Source organism: Schistosoma haematobium, chromosome ZW (genome assembly GCF_000699445.3).
Source record: "Schistosoma haematobium chromosome ZW, whole genome shotgun sequence".
In the NCBI taxonomy this organism is placed as follows: Eukaryota; Metazoa; Platyhelminthes; class Trematoda; order Strigeidida; family Schistosomatidae; genus Schistosoma; species Schistosoma haematobium.
In genome coordinates, this window is record NC_067195.1 from 39,393,165 (window position 1) to 39,420,645 (window position 27,481).

At 30.6% G+C, this 27,481-nt stretch overlaps 1 protein-coding gene across 1 annotated transcript; it reads right to left on the reverse strand.

Annotated features, from left to right (window-relative positions):
- Positions 1 to 8,218: 8,218 nt before the first annotated feature.
- Positions 8,219 to 26,660, reverse strand: SIM1 (putative secreted beta-glucosidase sim1; the record flags this gene model as incomplete). Its single annotated transcript, XM_012938289.1, has 11 exons — positions 8,219 to 9,329; positions 11,524 to 11,671; positions 11,986 to 12,092; positions 13,686 to 13,882; positions 14,979 to 15,064; positions 18,263 to 18,377; positions 19,319 to 19,408; positions 20,030 to 20,109; positions 24,657 to 25,100; positions 25,299 to 25,569; positions 26,604 to 26,660. The coding sequence occupies 11 exons, from the start codon at positions 26,658 to 26,660 to the stop codon at positions 8,219 to 8,221; spliced, it is 2,706 nt and encodes a 901-aa protein (XP_012793743.1).
- Positions 26,661 to 27,481: the final 821 nt, after the last annotated feature.

Sequence of the window (27,481 nt, forward strand, 5' to 3'; positions counted from 1 at the left end):
ATGATGGGATTTACTAGCTAAACTGTAGTTGATATTTGTATTGATTGATGATGAATATTAAATCTGTTTTTTTTTTTGATGAATCAGTTTATCAAATTAAATACTTTTTTCACAGTTTAATAAAGAAAATGTAGAGTTAATCAATCAATATTGAGTTGAATTTTTTCGCAAAAAGAAAAAAATAAAAGGGATTCATTGAGCAATGTAACTAATTGTATACACTCCTCTTTATAAATGTATAAAATCATTCCAAGTCTTACATTTCTTATCAAAGTCATTCCATGTTAGAACATTTTCCAAAGTTAAGTGGATCCATGACAATGATATTGTAAATAATGAACTTGAATTGTATGACAATTAAAAGATAATTAGATTCATACAAATAAAATGAAGCTGTAGAAAATTCAGAACATTCAAATCCCCAGAATTGTACATACATGTATTAGTGAATACATCATGAACAGAGACAAATAATAACAGAATTATCTTATTTTGAGATAGCTGGACTAGTTAGTTGCAAGAAATCACTTATCATATAATGTTATACTATTTAAACTTCTCTTCAACGAGTCGTTACTGAATCCAAAATCAGTTGATTTACAAAATTATTTTCATTGAATTTGGTTGTTTATTATGATAAGTTCAATTGGTTATTTTAATCTCATAAAGCTGTATCTCAACTCTGGTACTACACAACTAAAAATATAGTGGTTGATTCTATCGTTACAAAAGAAACTAACCGATTTATCACAAAAAATAAGGCATATTCAATAAGTGATAAAACCTTTTTAGTCATTCATTCTTACTACTCATTTAATAGTCAGTAGGTCATAATTTCTCATATTGATGAGTGGTTAATTATAATGAGATTATAATATTTAGCTACAAGATCTTTTAGAATATCGAGTAAAATTAACATTAAAAAGGGACATCTAATATCTTCACTACCTTTGAATAAAATCTACGCTCTTTGAAACCAATGGAACTAGAATGTTTTTTGAAGACATTTAAAATCGAACAGTTTTCCCACTGCTTTTTTTGCGCCAAAATAATTTATTTGTATACGGGTGTCTTCTCTTGATATTGTCATTATTGCACTAATAAATGAATTTGAGATCCTTGTTTACATATAATCTGTCATCCGTTGACATTCTAATATCCGGTGTCTAAATTTAGTGTTTAAATAATTTTAATTTCTTTTCTGTTAAAATTTATAATTAGTCAGGTTTCAAATTTAATTAAACACCTCATGTTTTAGATGAAATACATCGGTCCCATTTCTAGGACTCCTTGGTAAAGTTTTGGATTGTTACGATGAACCTCAATGTAGGTGCCTATTATTATTATCCTAGTAAGCTCCTATCAGATTAAATATAGAACCTATAATATTCTATTGATTTACTGATATTGAATTTCGTAGAATCTATATACAATGCTTATTTCATTTCAGCTAATTCTGAAGATCAAAGTAGTCAGTGAACTGTTGTTTACTTGACCATTCATACTATTGAAATAAATAAAACTCAAACTCAATAGTTTTGATAACTGTTTAAATTATTCATAATCAAATTTCTCAAGTAATAAATTCATAACCTTTTGGGTTACAGGGTGAAGAGTAAAAATAACTGTATAATTCAGTGTTCTAATAGGCAGACAGTGTACACACTAATTAAACCATTTTTTGACCTTTATATAGTGAGAATTCCTTAACAATAATAATTGGACGATATTATTCTGCTCACAGACAAGCCGAAGTTATCAACTCTACAGACTTGGTATTCATTAGATTATTCAGTCGATTGAAATATTTGTAGAAGCTTGAGATTATTCAAACAAGAATATTTTTCAAGTATTCTATAAATAACCTATACAACATTGGAATATTTCTCATTTAGTTCACTTTAAGTGGACCTATTTAAAAGGCTTTTAAATATGTCTAACCTATTTAATCTCTTTATTATCGTCAACTCAAGCGAGCAAGTCATTTTCCACATTAAACCATTTCAATGTTTTATTCGTCTGGTTAGAGGAAAGTTGAGATACTTAATTCCTTTGATCACAAAAGGGTATAAATTCAAAAGATATGTGAAAATATTTAATTTAAAATGAAAGGTGGATCGATTATCTATCTATCTATCTATCTATCTATCTATCTATCTATCTATCTATCTATCTATCTATCTATCTATCTATCTATCTATCTATCTATCTATCTATCTATCTATCTATCTATCTATCTATCTATCTATCTATCTATCTATCTATCTATCTATCTATCTATCTATCTATCTATCTATCTATCTATCTATCTATCTATCTATCTATCTATCTATCTATCTATCTATCTATCTATCTATCTATCTATTTAAGGTTGAATGTAAACTCTACAACCCTGCCTCCTATATTCCAGAACAATAGGAAAAAAATTACTTAGTCGTAATTTTCATGCAATATTTGGTAGTGGACATTCCTAACCACTGCTTAGTTGTTCAGAGGGTTATTAACTAGAAGGAAACAGCTATTCAGTTCTCCCTGTTTTCCAACTGTTCTAACATATTCCGAGTAGAATTCGCCAACAAATTAACCAAACAAATTATGGGTGACCTGTAATCATTATTCTAATGAAATTTCTTTGCAAAATTTTATCACGATGATGTGAAATTTTCATACTGAATATAATCTTTTGTCAATTTGTTCCCTAACAAATAAACCATGTCCGCCATAAAATTTTCTCGTCTCATTTCCTTTGTTTAGTGTACTTACAAGGTAAACTAATGACAGATCTTCTCTTTCTCTCTATCTCCCTCTCCCTCTCTCTTGTTTCACCGTTTGTGCTAAATGTGATAATCGTAGTGAGTGTTGGAAAATATGTTTTATGACTATATGTACAACTCGGTCTTAATTAATACATATGACAAGTTGTACATAAAAGAGCGTAAATCTTTTTATTCCATTGTTTCATAAAGTTTTAATGATGCTACTTACTCATCACTCTCATATCGTCCCCCCTTACCACCACAAACATCAGCATCACCAAATACATACAAACACACATAAATTAAGTACACATGAATCTTCCCTTATTTTTTATTAACCTTATTAATGTCAAAACACGTGGAATAATGTCTCAGTAGACAGGCTGACACAATCAAGCTTACATAGAATTGAATATTCATAATACTTACACATAAGAAGTTTCAATCTTGTCATTTAGCGCTAGGTTATAAAATTTTGCTACCTGGTTAAAAGTAAAATTAATCTGTCAGATTATATAATTTAATTTGACAGGAATGTTGTAATTATCCGTTTTCATTAATGAAACCGAAAGTCTAGTCAATGAATGTAAAGTTTTCTTTTTTTAGGAAACATACAAGGTAAAAATATTCTTCAATGTTCATAATTTCAAAATTGATTCGTTTTCAAATTTATTTTCTGATAGTTGTCGGAAAATTGAGATGTCAGCCGCACTGATTTGAAATAAGTTGGAAGATACCTTCTACAGAGTAACACCGTTGTTAGGGTTAGTAGGGAAAATAATAATTGGAACTATTTAAGTCTAATAACAAACATAATTATTCTCGCTTTTCCTAGACACTTATGAACCTAAGTCTTTTAATTCTTCGTTAACCTCTCTGATACAGTAAATGACTTAATAGGAGAAATAAAGGCCAAAAGGAATAATTCATTAGGGTACTCATCAAGAACTTTTAATTAAACTAATGATGAATGCTAATTTCTTCTAATAGTTCACTCATTATATTCCTGTATTGCATAAATGACTTTTTATGTATTAACTAGTTACTGCACACTTTTACATTGCATATTTTTTAGATCTAAGAATGAACTAGGCTTTACACTTAGTTAATGAACAAAGCTAATCTAACCTCAATTAACATTATTAAATTAAAGATTAATGAATTGAAATGGTTAAGTGTAATTTACAATTATTGTATTGCATCATTTATTTGCCTTTTAATAAACACCCACTTTTGCACAATCCAAATCAGTAAAATTTCCAAGACAATTCTTTAACCACAGTAGGACGAAACAGTCGTCCAGTGCTTTCAGGTTTTTCATGGTGGTCTAGCTTCAATTGACCCATGATCTCAACTAGTAAAATTACTATAATATCCACAAAACCCCTTCCGATACATTGTTGATATATTAGTTACTTATTGTCGTCTACTCTATATCTTAATCCTTGATTTCAAGATTAATTATTTAGTGAAATGGACTAATCTAGAATAATTAAAGATAACCTACACTGATATGGTAAATGATTGTTTCTTTTCTCTTTTATGAAATATTTAGATACAATTCTACCCATTGATAAATTTGACTAAAGCACAAATAATGAATACAACAGACTTAGATGAATTCATTATGTTATCCAATTGATCGTCAGCTGTTTATAACTTAAACATAATAGAGCCAATCATTAAAAATGTAGTACGAATAGTTTAGATTATAATATCAGAAAAGTTCTCTTTAGAGGAGATTAATGAAAAGAGCAATAAGTATGGAAGGTGAATTATAACAGATTTTCATATGGTTGAAGATCCTAACAGTATAGAAATAAGTGTTTAGAAATGTAGTGAAATATTCATGGTATAGGTGGGTAATACTTAAAACATAAATAAAATCAACTAGCTGAGTACAGATTACATAGGCAGTAACAAACTAACTAATGTCTCCTAGAATATTTGTTTATTCAACTTGTAAATATTCAAAGTATTTAGCTCATAAATATTCTCAGAATGGAGGTTTGTGGAGTCGATTTAAGTCTGATGCTCACTGCTGAAAAGTCCCATACTAGAACGAAATGGCTGTTCAATGCTTTCAGGTTTTCCATGGTTGTCTAGCTTAAATTGACTCATGAATTCAACTACTATAAATATTCAGTTATATGCATATTTCTCATTACTCTTCCACACTGATTGCACTTTTTGTTTATTTTCGCTGATGGAGGTTTTTCTGATATTTTACAATATAAAGTTCACTTTATTCTTAATGATTAGTATTCTTATATTTAGGTTGTAAGTAGCCCAATTGAAACTGAGGAATGAAATGAATATCTGATTCTTCTACATTGGTTATTCTTCCTTGAATCCAATATTTGGATTTATAGTGTCATTATATAATAGCCAAAAGTAAAATAATTTATATAAAGATAATAACTGAAGGTTTTCAATAATTAACGACTTCATCATTTTATGTGACCTGTCCTTTTATTTTTTATTCTTAGTAGTATATGTCCATGTGTGATTTGTGCGTCGGAAGACTGTTTTGCTATTAATCAGCAGTAACTCCATTATACATGCTTCATTCAATTTCCTCTACATATATGTTGAGGTATTAAAAATAAATGCCTTTTGTTTCTTGTAGTGTATGAAGCTACTTTGTGCGATAAAAATAAGCAATTATCCCTTGCAGATGCTTATCTAACTAAAATCAGAAACTCAAAGAAGAATTCTATCCAATCATATGATGGAGTATTCTCTATTAGCATAATACATAGTCGAAAAGAATTGGAATATTCCCCTCGTGATTATCTGCACACTTATGGTAGCTCTGTGGGGATTTCTGTACAATAAATAAATGACATTCATCCAGTACTTCACTGATTTTCAATGACTCTCTAATTAATAGTTAAATGCATGAGTCGATTGAAGTTAGACTACCATGGCAAACCCGAAACACTGTACGGCCGTCCCGTACCAGTACGGGACTCCTCAGCAGTGTGCATCCACGACCATTCTCATGGGATTCGAACCCAGGACCTTTGGTCTTGCACGGGAACGCCTAAGCTCTCTACCACTGAGCAGACACCCAACAGTTAATGTATAACTTCTCTAATTAATATTAATCCGTCAAGAAACTATTTTTAACACATAAAATCTACATAAAACCCGTCAATAAATGTTATTTTTCGGCAGTGAATGTTACTTTATTTTCTAGCTCTAGTGATATTGTCATTAACTGCTATATGTCATAAATAAAACAGATTTGGCTAGTTTTTTGTTATCAGCAAAATCAAAACAATTAAATGAATATTTGGAAGTAAATTTCAGCGTAAGTGAATAACTTAATAATCTTTCGTTTAGTTGTTCTGTTGTCTAAAACAGGTTCTATGATGTAAAAATGTAATAAGTTAATTTATCTACAAACAATATTTGGAAAGTGACAATTGTTCAAATTACTCTCTAGGTCATCATTTGAGATACCTTCATGAAAAGACCACATGAATGCAGATGAATATTGTTGAAGAGCATAAACAAAAGACCGAATTGTTTTTAATTTAAATACTAATATGTATCACTCGTTAATGAAACACTAATCTGTCTAGAATGTTGTCGGTGCTAACAGTGTTATTTTGATGTCTAAAGAAAATAAAGCAATCAACAACTTAAATTTGTTGTCGGAATACTTTAAAATCCTGAAAATTCAGTTAAAATTCATTTGTAAACACTGAATTATTGTTATTGTAGTATTGGGCCGATTCCGTTCAGACTTTTTTCCCGCGTAATATTGACAAATGAGCAAACTCAAGTTCCTGAGTTATTGAAACATCAGAACGAGTTTGATTTCAAACGCTATTTTCTAAGATTTTAATAAAAAAGTGTTGTTTCTGTAAAATAATTCCAAATAAGCTTCCATTTCCCGTTCTAACTTAGTAACCTTGTGAGACACATAGAATTTGACTGCAGGTTGTAATTTGTCTACCACTGCTCTACGTACTATATTTACTTTATGGATAAGCATACTACTTGGGATTTACTGTTAGAAGACTGTGTTTAAAAATATAACACCTTTTTATCATCTAATCGGAACTTTCACTTCACATTGATTGCATTTATTTTAAGTAGTAGCTATGGTTATTTCTCCTAATTACTGATAATCTTCCAGTAATACTACAAAATGTGTATAAATTTCTTTGTGACTTAATTATGGACCAGTTCATCATATCACAGATATAAAGTCCGGTTATATTCTATTACTTATTAAAGAATTAGTAAAAATTCATCCATTCATTGATCTTAATAATACTCCCATTTTTTTCATTATTTCCAGTTAGTTAGTTGTATTTTATCCTGGTTAAGTTGTGTCTTATGAATTGGGTATTTTTCTTCATGAAGTTTATATTTTATTGTCAGCAAGTAATAAGACCTATTATTCGCATATATTTATTAGTAGGAAAGTAAGCTCATTTATAAGATTTCCGACCAAACTATTACACAACAGTTTTCTGTTATCTTGGGACACTTCGAACAACACTCATACAAAACTCTAAACAATCACACTACCAATTATCGACAGAATAAGTTTTGAATGAAAATCATTTTCCCTATTCAAATATTCAGTGACTAATGATTATGTTCACCCCTAATTAATTATGGTTTATCATGAAGTTGGGATACATCGTATTAATAAAAAAGAATCCAATTCAAACCAGTCGAGGGACTATTAAGAATGCAACAAAAAAAAAGAAAAAGATTTTTGTGATATTCTGTAAAATACTAATTGTTTCTATGACTAACTAAATAAAATGAATTCGAAGGAAAAACAAAACGCATTATGTTGGCGAATAATAATAAAATCGATAAAAGTAATATCGTATTGTTTGTTCATTTGTTTTATCATATAAATTAATCATTGAAAGTGTCTGTGTAATAACATGCATTTACATTCACTTATGAAAATCAATGAACCATGGAAATAAATTACAGAATAACAAGAATATAGCTGAAAGTTAACCAACTATTATGTTAAATTATAATTATTAATCTTGTTTACTTTTGTCAGAGAGCCATAAACTGATCATACTTAATAATAACAATAAATATTTTGTTTATATACTGAATGGGGGATATATTTTCCTATAAAAATTATGTTCTCATCCATGGAACATCCAAGATCACAGAGTTTTTTTTTTTTAAATAATGAAACGGACTAATTCAGTGTTAGGATATGGTAGAATATTTGGCGCAGTAGCGGTTTTCTTTTGAAAGGATAAAATTAGTGTATCATTTCGAAGTCAGTATTTGTTTATAGATGCCAGGAAATCAATTGTTATTTTCTGAAACATGAACTGTTTGTGACAGTTATCATAATAGGACTACTTTAACTTTGATATAAACTGTGGATATGGGATAAAAGATGCTACACAAATAACTAGTCTGCTACAGTTAACTGAAAAAAAAGTGTGATAGATAAATTCTCAGTCGTTGTCATCTTGTTCACCCTCATTTTCATCATCTTCATCATCATTGTATTCTTCTTCTTCTTCTTCCTCTTCTTCTTCTTCTTCTTCTTCTTCTTCTCCATCAACGTCTTCTTCCTCCTCTACTACAACCATTACATCTTTTTGATAATCCGATTGCCCTAAATCATTTACCATTGGAACTTTGTCATTCCGAAACACTGTCTCACTTGTTTCGCTGAAGTTTTTCATAGACTCTGTTTTTATGTCATGATTATTTTGTTGAGTCATATTTAACTTTTCACGGGGAAAATTTACATCATCTAACTTCGTTGTCATTTCCGAGTGTGTGGGCAATGGTACTATCCCTGCTTCTCGTCTATCTCCGGGAGTAATTGCAAAATTATTAAATAACAAGTGTGATTCATTTTGGCGGTCATGACGATTTTGATAATGTGAGCGATTGTCTGAATCAAAATTCACATGAGACCATTGTAGAAGTGACTGATGATTGTCATTCTCCTTGGAGCACTCACTGTACATTGAATAGTTGGAACTTGTACAATTTAATAGTTTACTTATTTTCTCCGGATAAACTGTAGCATGTTTCTGGTCTGAATATTCTTGTTGTTTGTGCAGTTCAGTTGCCCATAAGTCGTACGAAGGTTGAGACGCATCTGTAGAAAGCGTAGACTTCAAACTCTGTTGATTCTGACTATCAAAATAACGTTCTATGACATTTGTTGAATGAGTTGACACAATATCAGATTTCAACAAGGAATTTTGTTTAGTATCATGAATATTACCATCATTAGTAACTACACTAATACCAATAACCTCTTGATGTTGATTGCTGTCAGTATTACATCGGCGTATACGTTTATGTGCAAGATCATCATGTTCTCTGTAGGGAATTCTCACTGCATACTCATTGTGAAAGTATTCACTCATTTTATGTTTTGAATCGTTGACATAATTAACGTTAGTTTTGTTTGATAATTTTGACGATGGAGGTGGTGGTGGTGTAGTAGTCAGCAAATGATTCGTTTTTGTTTGTTGGTGCTGATTAATGATATCTTCATATACTAGGGGATCATTTAATAGACAATATTCGCGACATTCAATTTCACTAATAGTTAGAAAAAAGGAAAGTTTGGATGAATTTATTAGTGTAAACATAATGAATTATTATATATTTAGTTGAAGTTAGACATTAATACCATTGGATACCAGCTCAGTGGTCTAGAGGTTAAGCGTTCGTGCACGAGACCGATAACTTCTGGGTTCAAATCAGGCGAGGCGGAATCGTGGGTGTGCATTGCTGAGGAGACCTGTAATAAGACGAAACGGCCTTCCAGTGCTTCCAGGTTTTCCATGGTGGTCTGGCTTCAATCGACTCATGATCTCAACTATTGAAATTATTATAGTATCCATAAAACCCCTTCTGATAAATTTATTTGTTTATCGCAAATATTAATAATTATGTTTCGTATGTAGAACATAAAACTATGATTTTGGCAAAAATAAATTTACTTCTGACTATACATTTTAGTTCTGATGAAAATTAAACGCCTTTTTATCTGAATTTTGCAACTGACTTGTGAAATGACATTTTTACCGGTCACTATTTGTTTCTGTTAAGATGGCAGTGAAAATCTGATGCAAAAAACATTATTTCCTATTCCAACATAAACAATAATCCGAGTTTTTCAGTTACTCTGTCAAAAATTAATCATTGTTTTAGTAAATTCATGGGAAACATGACATTAGAAACTCCTGTTAATCGTTGCGCTACCGCAGATGTATCGAAAATTGTTGTTGGAATTTATTTTCTCAGCTTGGTGGTTTGATCTTGAAGCCTTCATTTTCCTTCTGAATAACATCATTAGCACAAACTTTAGATAGAAGTGAACCACTCAACTTTCTTCACATATGACTGATAGCCTGCTCTGTGGACATTGGTCTTGATTGGTTTTTGGTAATGCTTGTCTTGTCATAGTTTGCTTATCTGCTTGTTTGATAGAACAGGCTGTCAGTCATGTGTAAAGAAATTTGAATAGCTCACATGCATATGGATTTTTGCTAGTGATGTTATGCAGAATAACAATGAAATTTCACCAAAATCATCTACCTGAGCTACAAATCTAATCCACCATCTCAAAATAAAGTGTTAGTCTTCGTTGATAAGCAGAATTAGTCGTCCAGTCACAGGACGTAAAGAGGATTCGATATCTTACACCATATATTGGAATATATCGCCGGTTCATATTCTTGACCTATCTGTTTATCGAACCACTGAGTTTGGGTACTGGGTCGTTTTTAAATTACAAATCTGATTTATTCCTGAAATCATTATCTTACCAGTTTGTCAATAACCGATTCATAAATCAAATGCTGAAATGCGTCCATTCTATCTAGTATGATTCAATACATTTCAGTAGTTCAAGATATAGTTAAGTATTAACTACCATTTATTAAACAGCCCATTTCACTTTTGAATAACACTAGTGACGATTTACACAAGATGTCTTAAATTTAACCAGTCAAAAAATTGCTGATAATCAATTTCCAAACCCTGGGGAACCATTATTACAGTTATCGTATTCGTTACCATCTAAAGATAACCATCGAATGTTAGCTGGCTTCTTGATCATTTTATAGATTTCAATTACCACTAGAGACAACAGGATAACATAGGTCTCTGTTTTTCATTTCCTCTGATCGCACTTGGTCATTTCAATAATTCGATGGTACATTTGCTTTGTCAGTGAACCATATGATTTGAAACCACAGTAAATGACTTTTTTTAAATTTTAAGTCTACCTTACAGCTAAACGTACTAGTCGGCATGAGAGTTGGTCTGCGGCCTGTTCCAATTTCTCCGGAGCATATAATAGTTCACATATCGTAAGAATCCACCACATCACTTATAATTTGAATTTAAATCAATCAGCGTCAAAATGCTTATGGATACTATGTATTCAAAAAATTAAAATCCCAAGTTATCTAAAATTGTAATTTCTTACCTTATTTCAGAGCCTACTAATAAGTATATCATGGAAATATCAAATGGGATTCTAATCTAAGCATTCATCTGTTTCCTTTCCACATCTACTAACAAGAACATTATGAGTACATTTGTTGATTACAGTTTATCTCCGTTTAGTATATCTTATTCTATTTTTTCTGGAGATCAAGGTTGTTCTTACTAAACCCTATAGATTCAAACTAGTCACTGACATAGTCATTAGGAAATCAACAAATTGAGCTAAAACAGACAGACAACTGAAATTATCTCAATACAAACAAAAAGGAATACTTACGATAGAAGATAATTCACGCTGACAATACAGTTTGGTCTTGAGGATCTACTGTTGTGAATTATGGTTGCATACGATTGTATCCACACCCAACCTCCAGATTTATTCAGCAGACGATAATATGGTGTTGTAACTTGACCCTTATTTAAAACTATAATTAAATACAAAAGTATTCATATGAAAGATCAGCGCCCCAACTAAGAATTATTGATATGAGAGTTTCAAATCGAAAAATAAATTTCTTCGACTTATTCACTTTCTTATTACATGTCTGAATGGAAACTTTAACTAAAAAGTAGTTCAATTTCCAATCAACTTGTAAGACAAAACTTGTTCCTTTTAAATACTGAATACCGATTGTGAATATTGTGTGACTTTTTTCAAAACTGGAAATACTGTATGTAACCGAAGTTTTTATTCTTTACACTGCGGTCATAAAAAAATTAACCAACAATTCTAACTTACGTATTTCATGAGAATGTCTTAAGGATCCAACATCTGCTGTGTGTACCAACTGATAAAGTGTTTTATCCACCAGTTCTTGTGGTTGAAAACCGGTTATTTGAGAAATTCTTCATCCGACAAAAGAGAAAAGATGGTAAAGAATAATAATAGTAACCTGTGACAATGGAAAATGTGTAATTTAGATCAGTTTAAATAGATAAAATATATATTTTTTATGTTGTTAAGGCAATGTACTTTTGTACACAAAAGTATGCATACATGACTATTAATAACTAGTGAAGGATGAGGCTCAAAACTCAAGTCAAGTATAAATTAACTATAGTATAAGTAGGAAGAGTTGTGGTGTGAATAGTTTTGTCGCTTTTGCGCAAATATTGCTGAAAAAAGTCCAAATAATCTTTTTGATGTATCTTAAGGCTTAACACACTTAGAATATCGACAAAGGCCATTTCATTGGCAAAACAGTAATTAACTATGAATTGTGCATATCAGTTGAATATTCTCACTACCTAAGCTGGGCCACCATTGAGAACCTAGAAGCGCGAGCACCCAACCTCTAGACTACTTAGTTAGGTTCCGACGTTGTTAATGCCGAATTTCAGTCAACCGATGATCTTGCCCAACCCTTCATCCATTGTCTTGTGTAAATAGCTGTCTCACGCCCGACACGGTTGGGCCCCAGTGGTCACGTTTTCTCACTAGAACTCCAGGAGTTACATCTTAAAGCCAGTCACCAATGAACACATGGCTGGTATTAGTGTGGGGATTTGTGGAGATCGTGGTATTTCACAATGACCACGTCTTTTGATATTGCTTTTGTGTGTGTATAAATTATAATGAATAAATGTGTTTTGTAATATATATATATATATATATATATATATATATATATATATGTATATATATATAGTTTGATACATCATACATCTCATATCTTTATTCATCAAATGGATGAATTGCCCATAATGCCCAGAATTATGATAGTCGCAAATTCATATCAAGCACACACACAGTATTCACTTTACAATTCATTATCTACATTTACATTTTCTACTTAGTGATGTCTTTTTTCCGTACGAACTATTGTAACTAATGGTAAATTATATTTTTGACTACACAGTGATCGATATTCAGTTTACGCAGAACTGTCATTTACGTAGTATTACTAAGTAATATGCATTTAATGGAATATTTCGTTTTGTTTGCAACATGCATATGGAAAGTGACTGTATACAAATTGAGTGATTTAAACTGGCTGTTAAAACAACAACAGCAGATGACGATGATGATAAAAGCGTCACTACCAAACTTATTTACTATAAATTAGGTTGTTTTGGGGACGATTTATGTTTCAGTATCATTCACATCACTGCAAGTATTAGCTGTCCATATAGTTTCAAAGGCTTTTTTTAGTTGGTTTAATGAAGTGATCCGCGGACATGATTTTCTTTTAATGTCTTTGTCCAACAAAGACTACACAGCCAAGCAACTTTCGCCCAGTTAATTTTGTCCTACTAATAAGTCACTTTAATTGTTGACCATATTTTCAATTGAATAATCTGTAGGCTTTGATAATCAAACTGTAATATAACCTAATACCGTTCATTAAGTACTTACCAATTATTAGTCATTTTAAAGTGTGAAGAAACAGGATAAAAAGTTAAAAATAGTTGCTAATTTTACATTTGTTTTTTACCTACCTGCCTTCCAAAAAGATTAATTTTAAATCTAAACTGGCACGGAACATGAACATATCCATACTTAAGCGTATTTCTGTATTATTTGTATTCGGTGAAGGAATTGCATAGGCGAATGATATTAAGCCTAAATTTTGGTAATACTGATATCCATCTAGGTGAATAACACGAACACGTAAATGTCCATTACAGTGTATTACCTAATAATTAATAAAAAGAACGCAAAATGATAATACTAATATTGAAATCTAAAAAAAAGTAAATGAGATTAAAGTCTTTAAATTATTCTCTGGTGATACCATTAAAATCCAGAGGGCAGTGGTTAGTTATTTCGTTCTTATTTGGGACTTTTCATAAGTATTCATCAACGACAGCGTCAGAGATTTTACCAAGGATCAACAGGTTTTACTGCCGGTTAGACGATTTTAGATACTCCAGTTGGAATCCGTTTCCCATATTACTGATAAATCTGAAGTTAGAAATAAAACACCTATCCAATGTTCCTTGGTTTTCAATACTCTCTAGTTGACATCGATTCATGAATAAAACTAGTCTTAACTAAGCTCAAATATTTACCAGCATAAAATTAAATTACTGATTAATAAACCGAAAGGAAAGTACAAAATAATTAAATTGACACCAGTGAATCAGCAGTAGAAGTACATTATTTATATTTCGAAGCAAAAGAGAATGAATTATTTTCATGATACAATTTCTAGAAATTTTCAGGGGATCTAAGATTCATGGATACTACTTATAAACACTGTTGTTGCATATGTATCATAATTAATATAAAATTTTATCGTTGTTAAAGAAATCGGTTCACTTTGTACCCTTAAAACTTTCACTCATCAGCCAAACCTATTTAACTGAGAAATGTTAGAAACAAAAATTATAATTACTTTCGGTTAATTGTTTAAAATGTATCCCTTTTTTCTGTTTGCGTTTAAATTTATTCGTTTCACAGCTACTTTCAAGTGAATATTGAATAACTGTTTTTTTTTCTTTTTTTAAGAACTCAGTGTGCTGTTATACCCAAATCATTGTGTGTATACATCATTTTACAAAAAAGAGGCCACATTCGAAAAGTTTTTTTTGTAAATCCACTAGTTGTTTATGAATTCTCGTTAGTCTACACACAGCTTAACCTATTTCCACTATTATCTGTTTGCACATGAATACTTTATTATTATTTTGTTTCTATACAAATGACTAATCTGGACTTACTAAAACTATCCACTTCCTCAAAAATAATTGAACTACAAAACCAAATGAATCTTTTGTACAAAAACTTACTTTGAAACCAGCTGTAGTTAATCCAGCATTCCTTTTGGCTAAGACACACTTTACACGTAAGAAAAAGCTGCGTTCAAGTGTGAACTCTGGATGTGATGAAATAAATAAATACGAATAACAATTTAGTTATCAAACCAATGAGGACTTTAAATAAACGGGAATTTTTTTTAGTAATAATGATAATAATACGATATCGCCTTTGGTTACGACATTGGGTTATATGGGTTTGAATCCTTACAGTATAGAGCACCATACCCTTGTAAATTGTAGATACCCTTTTTTGATTAGTACCAACCTCATAAAATCGCAATGTAGGTTTCCTCATAAACTATCTGCAACAATTTTGTACAGAAATATAGAGACATATAATATCGAATCCCCTAACCTAAAGGTCACATGAAGAACTTGATGAAGTAAGTAAGAAAGCAAGTGTTGACTTTAATTCGACAGTGAGTTTATATGATGTTATTCAGTCAGTTAAGTGTGCAATACTGGTATGAAGAGAGGGAAAAACATCAATAGAAGGTTCATGTGTCTTTTTTACTTATCATCTTTCCATGACAAAAATGTTCGGTAATTAATCATACGTAGATATTTAAATTCAACTGAAGCATCCCAGTTCCAGTCGAAGGTTAACTGATAATCACAAAGTAACATTAATTTTCTCCAGGAATACAGATACGAAATTTAGTATCCTTAATATTGTAAGCAACCATCAACAACTTCTTAATCTTATCGGTTAATTTCAAGACTTCTCTTATTTTTTTCTCTCATTTAAGTAGACTTTTAACTGTATACAAATTAACCTCTGTTAAATGATAACCTGATTCAAAGCAAAAGATCTATGTCAATTCAAGTTAGTATTTAGTTTAATCACATATGGTTAGTTATTTATCAATAGATATTAGCTTAACTGGTGATAATATTCACTTCACAAGTCAATTGTCATACTGAAAACCGTAATAACAAGAAATAAATAACAAAACAACATTTCACACTGAAAGTCACGTAGGATTACACTTGAAAGAATGAAGAGAGAGAATAATAAAAAATAAGATTAGCTAAATAGGAAGAGTGAGGAAATATATTCAAGAGATTTTCTTGTTTTTATGTTTACCTATTTCTTTACACTTATATATATATATATTCTTCCTTTGATCGAAGGAATAATAACAACGTCCATTCATACTCTTAAATTCTACCTATCTACCTATCTATATTCTCCGCTTTCCTCACTCGATTTCAACGAATAAATCTATTTTTCAAAATGATTTTTAACCGTTTATTTTTCTACCGAAAAAGAAAAAAGAAAACATTGCTGATTAATTATTCGTATCAGATAAAAATGAAGAGATAAAAAAGGGCAAGAAAACAACAAAAAAGTAGATATTACACTTTTGAAAAGCATTTGAGAATAGCAGCACTTATCATGGCGGTGACCATAATAAGAGTGGTGGTAGTGGCGTAAATTATCTGAAGTTCATGATTAACTTACAACATGAAAGTGAACATATTAAGGAAAGATTAAGAATTGTGTCTACATCAAATAATTTAGATACTGTGAATCCAGCTGTGTAAATATATTATACCATTTGTTCAACTTATTATGTGTTTATATAAAGATGTAATAACCTGCAATAATAATGATAAACTGAGGGGACACAACGTTAAAGATACATAGAGGGGAGTGGTTGTAAAGATAACATAATAAAAGAAGAAAACAATGAGTGAAGAAGAGAGGAGGTGGTCGAGAAAAAAAGATAGTAAATGTCCTCTTGTTCTCGCTTATTTCAAGACAAAAACAGAAGCCATTTACAGAAGGGAAATTTCTCCGTGCAACAATTCATCAATATTCACCTATCTGCTTACATGTGTTCGTGTGTATGACTGTACATTTGTTTCTCTGTGTAAATGTATGTATTAAAATGAACAAACCGTAGAAGAAAATTACACACAAATAGATTCAGATAAACAAAAATTTTTGCCGAAGTATCAATGAACATTAGCGTAACTGATTCATGTGAGGTTTATCTTCACTTGTCAAAACATAACCATAATGAGACTACCATTGAACATCATTAAGTCATCATTGAGGTTATTATTATTAAATTTACAGGAAATTAATTTTAAAAAAGAATAGATCAAGTCATTAAATTAATTTTTCTCATTCACAATGATGTGTGGGAAAACAAACAAATGTTTCAATGTTCAACATGATGTACAAACATGTTTAAATATTCGTGGGAACAGTGGGATAAGTCATACTGCAATAAAGTTGCTATCATGTAGGGACTAGTTGCTTTAAACTTTAAGCTCAACTCTGTATCAGTTGAGGAGGTTTGCATTCACTGATCAACCAGTCCATAGGTATTTTTATAACTTAGTTAAAACATTAATAAAATATGAGATTTCAAACTACTGAAATAAATTGAAATGAGTATGTTCCAATGTCATTTTCGGCTGAATGAAATAAATGTACGCAGTTTAAAAACATACTATCAACTTATTGTTAAGTGACTTTCTAATTGGTGTTCAGGCTTCCCCTACCTCCTTTCAGTCTTGTCTTGTATTTATTGTTCATATCTGTCCCAAAACTGAATCGGTGGACGATTCAAGTATAACTATCTTTATGGGGATGAATATTCTTTTTACGTCTCAAAAGCTTTACTCACATCATTGTCACAGTGGGAACATATTCAACACAATTTTGCGAAGCATCAATCTCAAACTGTATTTCCGCCGCCATCAGAAACTTCGTTTAAATACATAACTCTAGGAAACAGTTTATGATGGGCTAAACGTTTTATCTGAAGCATACGAAATTTATCAGAGGCTAAATGGAATGATGTTACAATATCCAACACGTATTAAAATCGTTCATTCTTTTGGAGAAGCTCACTCTAAACCATACTTAAAACCATTGAAAGAAACGTTCTTTATCATGTTCAGTTTTGCTTGTAAGGAATTAATTAATTATCTGTTTAACATTATCCCAAGATTGCTTTGAAATTAGTCAGCCATGATAGTATCGAGAGTACTTTTTAACATTACTGATAACAATGTCAATAGTAAACATATTAATGTGGTTGATTTGATTATGGTAACTTTTCTTCAATACTAATTTGGCTAAAATTACACTCGATGCACCTTTACTACATTTCTTACTACACTGTATGAATAATAAAGTCCATTACCAAATTACTGAATCCAGTCATTGTTGTTACTAACCGAAACTGCATACATTCATTGTATTTGTAATAAACACCTGAGTACTGCGCACTTACCTGACTGACCAGAATTAGCAGCTATTTCTGATGGATGAACAGTAAGTATCTGTTTCAGTTCATCATGATCCAATGGATGCAAATATTCAGTCATTTCATTTCCAGTCATTTCAACCTTTGAATACATTAATAAATGAAAATGTCCGTTATTGTGTATTAAAAGGTTGCAAAAATATGTAAGTAAATTGTGAGATAGATTTTCAGTAAATACTAACTGAGTACAAGTCAATAGCTTAGATTAACTCAGTCTACATGTGGGTTACCAAAAGAATTATGAAGACTTTCCAAATTAATATTTTCAATGTGTACATATTTAATCAGTTAAACAAATCATCTATTTGAACCCAGAACGAATCATTTTTAAATAGTTTTATTTATACAATAAGAAAAAATGAAATAGGATCATCTAATATTCAATGAGTAAAGAATGAATATGGAAATACACTCATGATCCATATTTTGATACCTGATAGGTATCACTTCAATGACTAGTTGAATCCAAGAAGTACTAAACTTCCTTTTGGTTCTAATTCCGTACACTTTATGAATAATTGTTGAATATTATGTAGATTGAACTGGGCCTGCTTCAGTTAACTCATCGTAAAGAACTTTTCAATCAGCTATGTGTGTTTAATTAGACATCATAACCAGTCTTTGATCAAGTGTAATAAACTGATTAGATCAATTTTAAATAGTTGATAAACAAATTAGGTTACTACACTTAGTTTTAATTTAGATATTAAGCGAATGGGAAAAATGTAACAATATCTTAATTATTACCGAATAAATACTAGTGAAAGTCCATGTTTACTCGAAAAAGGATACCAGTATTTTCAAAGAGAATCATTACGTCCTTTTTTATTCGTCAACAATATTAACTAGAAAAAAAAGACACTTCAATTATCAGGAAATCTTTCTAGAGTATAGTATAGATGTTTCCTTTGACAGATTAAGAGTATGTAAGAAATCAGTGGATTTTATTGTCTCAAGTGTCTAGTGTTTTCGGGGGCAGGAGATATCGGATTTAAGTTACAATTAATATTGACTTAAAATTACCTGAGACAAACCCAGTAGAACAGAAGCTGTTTCCGATATGTACAGAATTCTCCCTTCTAGCGAAACAATGAAAATGAAACCATCCATTGACTAGAGAAAAATTTTTTTTAAAAAAAACAAATGTTTCTAAGTGAGCAGACTAGAAATAGACATGGTAAAACTATTAGGATTCAAACAGTTTAAAAACATCTCTGACTACACTCTTCAACATCTTAATTTCTTGCTGCTAATTCTTAGCTTTTAACACCCAGATGTGATTAGTTCAAATATAAAAAGATATTTTGAATCAGTATGGCTGATATTTACACAAACTGTCTAATAGTATAAATATGCATCCCACATACTAGATGTTTCCAGTTTGAGTTCAGTTATTATTTTATATACATAGCTGAAAATTACATAGACTTGCAGATTAAAGGATTTATCAATACTCATCTATTTCTCGATCTATCGTTCCAGTTAAACAGAGAGTATACAGATTGTATCCAAGAGAATATGGTAGAATATTTTGCTAAACATTTATAAGAAACCAGGCAGAAAAGAAAAGAAAAGCACTCAAATGGATAGTAAAATTATGGTTGTTTTTAATTGACCAACTTCAAAAATGAATTACAGCAATAACCTTTTATCTAATAACAAACCATAAAAGTATATTCTCCTTTTAACAGTAACAATTCTTTTTTTTTAATGGTAATTTTAAATTGTTCTCACTTTAAATATGTTTGGAGCCAACTCTCTTTCTATTACGTGGTTTGATAGTGCATGAGAATAGTTCCAGTTATCGCCAAAACCTACAATTCGAAATACAATAAACTACATGAATGTATTGAAACAATGAAGCAAAACAGTAATTAGTTGGATTCTACAAGTTGAAAATTGCTTACATATTACTTTAATGCGTGAATAGATTTCGTTACCGACATCATTTCGTTAATTGTAGGGATTTTTAATTTACTTGAATAAAAATTCACCTATCTTTTACAGGGTCAAGCATCATCATCTAATAGTAAATCGACTGAGTCGATTGCATCTATCATAGTACAAATATATATGGATACTGTTTCCACCAATCGCATGAAATTACTTAAATAACCTTCGAAACTAGAAATAACCAAGTATCAACTTTTTGAAGAGACTACTGAATAATCTTTTTAGTCTATAAGTAATAGTGAACTTTTTTTGATGAATTGCTAAGATAGTTATGATTTATTTCACTGTGCAGTTGGTAGTTTACGACAAATTAAAAAAATACTGCAGATTTTAATGACGAGGGTTTCGGTATGATTTCCGAAACAAGAATAAATCCACTTAAGAGCCTAATTATTTAATTTCAAATCGCTCATCCAGATCTATATTCTTCTGGATTTTCCTCTGTATATTTCTCCGTGGCAGCTTGATTCTGTTGGTTGTTGATCAATACAAACTCTAGTGCTTTTGATACAATTATTCAGTTCCAGGATGCATGTACGAGGATTTCAAAATCTTGAGCTTACGTTAGGATAATGTCCAATACACTATCATCAGGATAGTGTGGAAGCAGGTTCAAATAGCTAGTGGTTTGCAGTTTTATTACGTTTTTTTAATCGTTGTCTTCAGTCTTATTCATTACTCTCATGATAGTTCAATAAAGCATCGTTCACAGAATTTTATTGACGTGAAAGGAAGACGAAAAAAATGCATTTTTACGCAGTAATTAAGTCATTATATTGTAAGCGATTCATTTATGCTTATTACTTCCAACAGGTTAACAATGAGGTGAACACATATACCACCAAATCAATTACACTCTGACTTCGGTAATAAACACATTTTACTATCTGGAATTCCCATTAACTAAATTATTATTTTATTGCTACTTCAGTTGTCATTAATCAAATGTGCCATTCTTTTTGAAAAGGTTACCAGAAAAATATCACTTTAATGAGTATAAGGTGTACTGCAGATGATACCACTACCACTAATAATAATAGGAATAATAATAGTAAGATGAATAATGTAACCCTAAAGCATTTGATTGCATTTATGGTATGTCATCGATATATACGTTTATATCCAATTTATTACACATTCGTTTTGAGATTATGACCCATTGGATCAAGTCTCTTTAAATATTCAGTCTACATTATGAAATCTTTTGTCAGTCAGCTGGTCATATTTCACACAATATAAACAATGCACCCATGTATAAAGTCATAAATTTTTAGTTTCTCAGTTAGTTAACAACGAAATTACACCCTTTCATCAGATGAAAAGAATTCAATGGATCTCTTTGTACATATAAAATGAAACTGTTATTTCCTTTAAGTGAAAAATAAAATAAAACCTCATTAATTCCTTGTGCAGTATCTTGTGATTATACAATAGAACAATGCATGGTTCTAAACGAGATTATAGTGTACAATTTTGTTCTCCCCATACATTTCATTAAAAAACAAACGAAATTATTATTGTCCATTACTTTGATTTATTGCCCGTTTGTTTAAAATATTAATCCTATTGTAATCGAGGTAGATCAGACCTAGTTGTCACTCAATATATATTCCCTTTTGTCCTGTATACATAAATTCACTTCATAATACTGAATTGAAACATAGTTATCTATTGGATTGTAAGACGCAACTTTTAAATAATCAACACGATGCGCTAACAATATAGCTGCATCTCTGAGCGTCTCAATTCGCCAGTTTGTAAATGTAAGATATCAGTTTCAATGAATCCTCTAACTACAATTATTTTCTCATTTAATATTCAGATATGATTTGGATCAACTTTTTCAAGTGACCTGAGTAATTAGTATTAATTTATAATGAAAGTAAACTTGAGTCATAAATAACTTGAAATTTAAAAATGTGTTAAAACCTACTTCGGTGCAGGACTAAATGACTAATAGGATGCTTAATTGAGTTTTGTACCAATGTAGTTTACACTGTGCAATAAATTTAAGTAGATAACTATTATAAACCAAAGAACATTAGACAACTGCTTTATTCTAGTTTTGAACGCCTCAAAATTATATACTCACAACCGTAATATTGAATTAAACCAGGGACCTCCAAGTATCTCGGACAGTATAATCCCATGCAACCGTTACAAAGAATTTCAGTGGTCTACATTTTACAGTTGCTCTTTACATACCTTAAACATCATGGGTTTGATTCCTACTGAGGTGTTGGGTGAACGACATTGTGTCTTAAATTCAAACAAAGCCGACATCATAATCACTTTTTTTTCCAGTTGATATTAATCCATGATTATAATAATAACAATAAAAACTATCTCCAACATTAAACATTTCTTACATATCTCCTCATTCAATTAGTTTTATTTAATAATCCAGTCTGTGTGAACTTTGCTGTTCCAGTTCCAATATTCAGATAATTCTCATCATATTATTCTGTGTTTTAATAAAAAATTAAACCATCGTAATAGAACAAATCAATTATGGTGTTACTGCAGTGCAAAATGATGAACTTATCACATATTGGTTTCTAGTTCATTCCATGACTGTTGGGTCTATATTTATCTTATACTATAACTTCTCAGGATTACAAATACCATTGTATTTGATACAAACCGTATTCATTTAAGTGTTTATTTCATTCCTTATTCAATTTCACTGTTTAGTTATAAATATTATTTATTTACATATCACAATATATGAATTAATTAATTCATAGTAAGCTTTTCATTTATAGATGCGTTTTTGTTATGAACAATAAACTGTTTAGGCAAAACGCAAATATTTTCTTAATATTCTCTAAATACATACTACGTGTATAAATAATCCTAAGAACGTGCTTATTTTCTCATTTTTCTCCTATCGGTTTCTGTCTGTCTGTCTCTCTCTCTCGTATGCATGCATGACGCACACACACACACAGAAAAGTGCTGTAGTCAGTCCACTTAACTAGCCATTGTAAACATAAACGCACTAATAAAAAGTAATAATAATTTTATCATCATTATAACTACAGTGATTATTCTTATTGTTATTGCATGAAAACTCCGATGTGGACTGAAAAGAGGACGAAGTAAATTTATTCACTTTGACTAAGAGTTAAAATGATTCAACTGTGTCATTTATATTGTATACATATATGTACGTTGTTTGTATGCGTAGCTAGTAACCAATTCGAGTAATATACTCACGTCTTATTGAGTAGAAAAGATAGGCGAGAGAACATAATCAACAAAAGTAGATAATTCTATTTAATCGAAATATGCTATATATTTTGTCGCCCGGTCTATGTATATCAGTTTCCACCCTCTCCCCTTCTGTTTTGCTTATCAATGCTACTCATTAACTCGTCTTAACCATAATAAAAATAAATTCAAACAAATGATGTCATAATTAGTTGAAAATATAACATGATAACGTTGAGTTTTTGATAAATTTTAACTTGGGCTTATAAACTTCAATAATTTACACTTGTTGCTGTGAGATCTCAACTTTATATATATATATGCACATAAGCAAACGTGCTCAAACAGCTAGAAAGAATAGAAAAACATGCTTTATCTCAATTCATGTAGTTGAATTGCTCAACAGTGAAACCATAACCAATAACTATTTGTTGTACCATAGATACACCGAGTTTGGTTAAACTCTATGATCAAATTAGTTAAATATATGGTTATAAACGAAATCCACAACAGTTGGTGAATTGATTAGTAATAAAAATTTTAGACCACTTAACAATAACACGAACAAATCTTTTCTCTACAATTATCATACTTCTTAATTATGACTTTTAACTGAATATTTCGTGTTTCGTTATGCTGACATTTATTGAAAAATGGAGTACTCATATAAAAGATGTATGTAACCACAGTTCACATAATTGAATTATCAGATTTAAGAGTACATATAGAATAACCTCCAATGTGTTAAAGTTTGTGTTGTTAAATATTGAGGCAACACCCTAGAGGATGGCCGTACTTGTCGATTCTTCATAATTTGCTCTCTCAATAATAACACGAGTACATGTGATGAAAAAATAATGTTTTCAAAAAATATGATCTGTTGGATTTTGTTTTCCAGTTTCATTTTTTTTATAGCAATAATGTTATCTGCTATCCAAATAATGACATGTCGCTTAGAAGGCTAGAAAGTGTTGGGTTCTATCCTAGAATTAAAAGTCTTGAATTAAAGTATGACTGTATCTCTATGATCGTTGATAAACTTTCGACTAATTCGCATTATATATTACTCATTATTTAGACATAAAAATGCTTTATCATTATCGCTGTTAGAATCTTTATTATTATTGACATTAATAACTGTCAGTTATATAAGTGTTATTCAATGAGACAATAATAACTCCAATGAAATACCTACCGTTTGGAAATATAGTTCTGATTTTTAAATAACTTGTTGTTAAACGTATAATAGATGCTTTATCCAGTTGTGATGTAATTGCACTGGGGAGCGGTAAAAGTCTAGCTAATTCGTAAAACTCTGTATTTTCTTTTTCACGTCGTGTACGAGCAGCATTTTTTGATTTCTCTTTCATTCTTGGAGATGTAGTCGCTGCAGTATGTGTATAATTGTTGGTGTTCTGTGATTGTTGAGCTGGATGGAGTTGTGAATGAAGAAGTTGCTGTTGTTTCTGCTGTTGGTGTTGATGTTGTTGAGGTCCCGGGGCGGTGGGGACAGTGGAAGTATGTGAATAATATTGTGATACAGGGTGTGTATGATGAAATTGTAATGACATAAAAAATTCATTTTCACAGTGTTCTCGATTTATTTGATTTGTATGATAATTTGTAATTGTTTGATCATCTACATATTTATTATTAAACTGATTGGAATAAACTGGTAAAATACCGTTATGATTAAGGCTAACATTATCACTATGACTGTTTGTCGTAGTAGCAGTAACATTAACAGTGGTATCGGTCGCGACAGCAGTAGAAATACTAGTAGTAATATTAGTAGTATTTACTAATCTTGATGGGTAATTTGTGTGAAAGTACTGACCTGCCTCAGTAGTATGGCTAAAATTATGAATATTAGTAATTAAATTCTCTGAAGGTTTAATTAAGTCCGATCGAGAGCCGAAAGCATAATGATTATGTTCATTTAATGGGTACATATTCATTGAATCCATTGGATAAAAATTAAATGATTTAGTGAAATTTATTGAATCTGCGTAGTTTAGTGTTTTATCGGGAATCGGACAATTTTCGGTTGAATCATTAAATTGATCACATTTATTAGATGAATAATGCTGTGGAGTCATATATTCCGTCTGCATTTAAATATTAGAATAACTGAAAGGTAAATAACGAAACTTGACAATAGGCTGTAGTTCATAATAATAAGGGAGATGAGTGCGAAATTACTGCATCATTGTTATACTGTATTGACAAAAACGTTGTCAAAATAGTGGATTTTTCAATTACCTATTTGAATTTATGTCTTACCGTCCATTTGAATAAGAACCTGATTGTTTTCATGTAATAGGAAAGAAATTCGTTGCCAAGTACTCTAATTGAATATGAATTATTTACTGTATTGAGATGATTATGGTACAAAATATCTGTAGTTCAATATACGAAAACTCTCAGTGAGTAATTAAATGAAGTAAGATTATTGTGGGTATTGAAAGTTATTATCTTCAGTCATAGAGAGAAGTCAGTCAATTATTTCGGTTAAATTATGTTACGCTAATTTATGTGCAAATTCAACTCAGCACAAAAACATTTTAATTACGAATTCTTCTAAACAATCGATTCGTTTAGAAGGTCAGTGGTGGCAAGAATAGATCAGAGAAAACATATTCAATTTCATTAGTTAATAAAACCAATTAAAGTCTTGAAAACACTGTGTTTATATTATCTGTTATAGGTGTGCTTCGTTGATTAATCTTGCTAAGACTAAAATCTAAGTAAATTGGACCTTATGGAACATTCAATTAATAAAACTTTAATACTGTCAGATTTGAGAATACACTCAAAAACTTCTGGTCATAATCAATATGTTTAATTTTTTTACTTATTTCATCTCAAACTAAACTAACCAGGTGAAATCTTCTTTCCTAGCCAGTCACTAGTAAATTACTCATCGGGAAAGACCTTGAATTTTCGATGTTTAAATAAAACTGACTGGAAATTTTTTTACATTAAAGTGTAACCGTTTTAGTTCTTCGCGTACTCATGGTTCAACTATTAATGGTATCTACAGTAACATACCATTACTGCTAAAAGAAAAAGCATTAAATTATCAGAGTTAGTTATATGACAAATCTATACTGCACTGTTCTACTGATTATTAGATATTTACCCATAATATTGATTTGGTAATTGTACATGCATCCGGAATAAAACCATTTAATTCCATAATGTTTATATCAATAAAATGCAGATAAATTCTCACTTGAATGCTGTGAACTTTAGGATTGTGAATAAAGACTAGGATTTGAAAATTTAAACTAAGTTGGGGGTGAGATGGAAATTATAATCTCACTGTAGAACGATTTGTACGATGAAGAATAAATAGGGAAACTTAATGGCCAGGCATTAGTAACTAGGATGGGTTGAAACAACTTCTCTGTTTTACAGGTAAGGAAATCGACATAAAGTTTTTCATGAGGATATATACTGCTTAAAAATAAAGTGAACTTTCAATATTGTGAATAAAGAAAACTGTTGAGAAAATCTTACGAATGCTTTTAGGATCGTAGTAACCATAACTTGTGTTGTTTTCATAACATAAACTAGACTAACATTTACCCTGTTATTTTCTAAATAAACAAACAGTCTAATTAATCTGGCCAGGTTTGTGTTCTTCTTCTTCCCCCTCTTCTTCTTCTTATTCTTATTATTTTTATTATTATTATTATTGGCATTACAGCTAATTTTAAAACTGTGAAATATATAATATTACTATCTACAATCCAAAAGCCGAACATTTATATCAAGATTATTTACTTTAATGTGGTTTGTCCCCACCTTTGGTACTTTTCGTGGAGTCCTTTTCTATTTAAGAAAAAAGAACTTTTGAAAAAGTCACTTCGGGAACTTTATTTAGTCGATGGATTTCAACTTAATCTTTCAAAATGTTTTTTGAAGTATTATTTTACCTTAACAAAACCGTTCCAGAAATCAATGGTCTCACCTTTTTTCTGTTACATATTCTTATTTTTACCATGTACAATAACT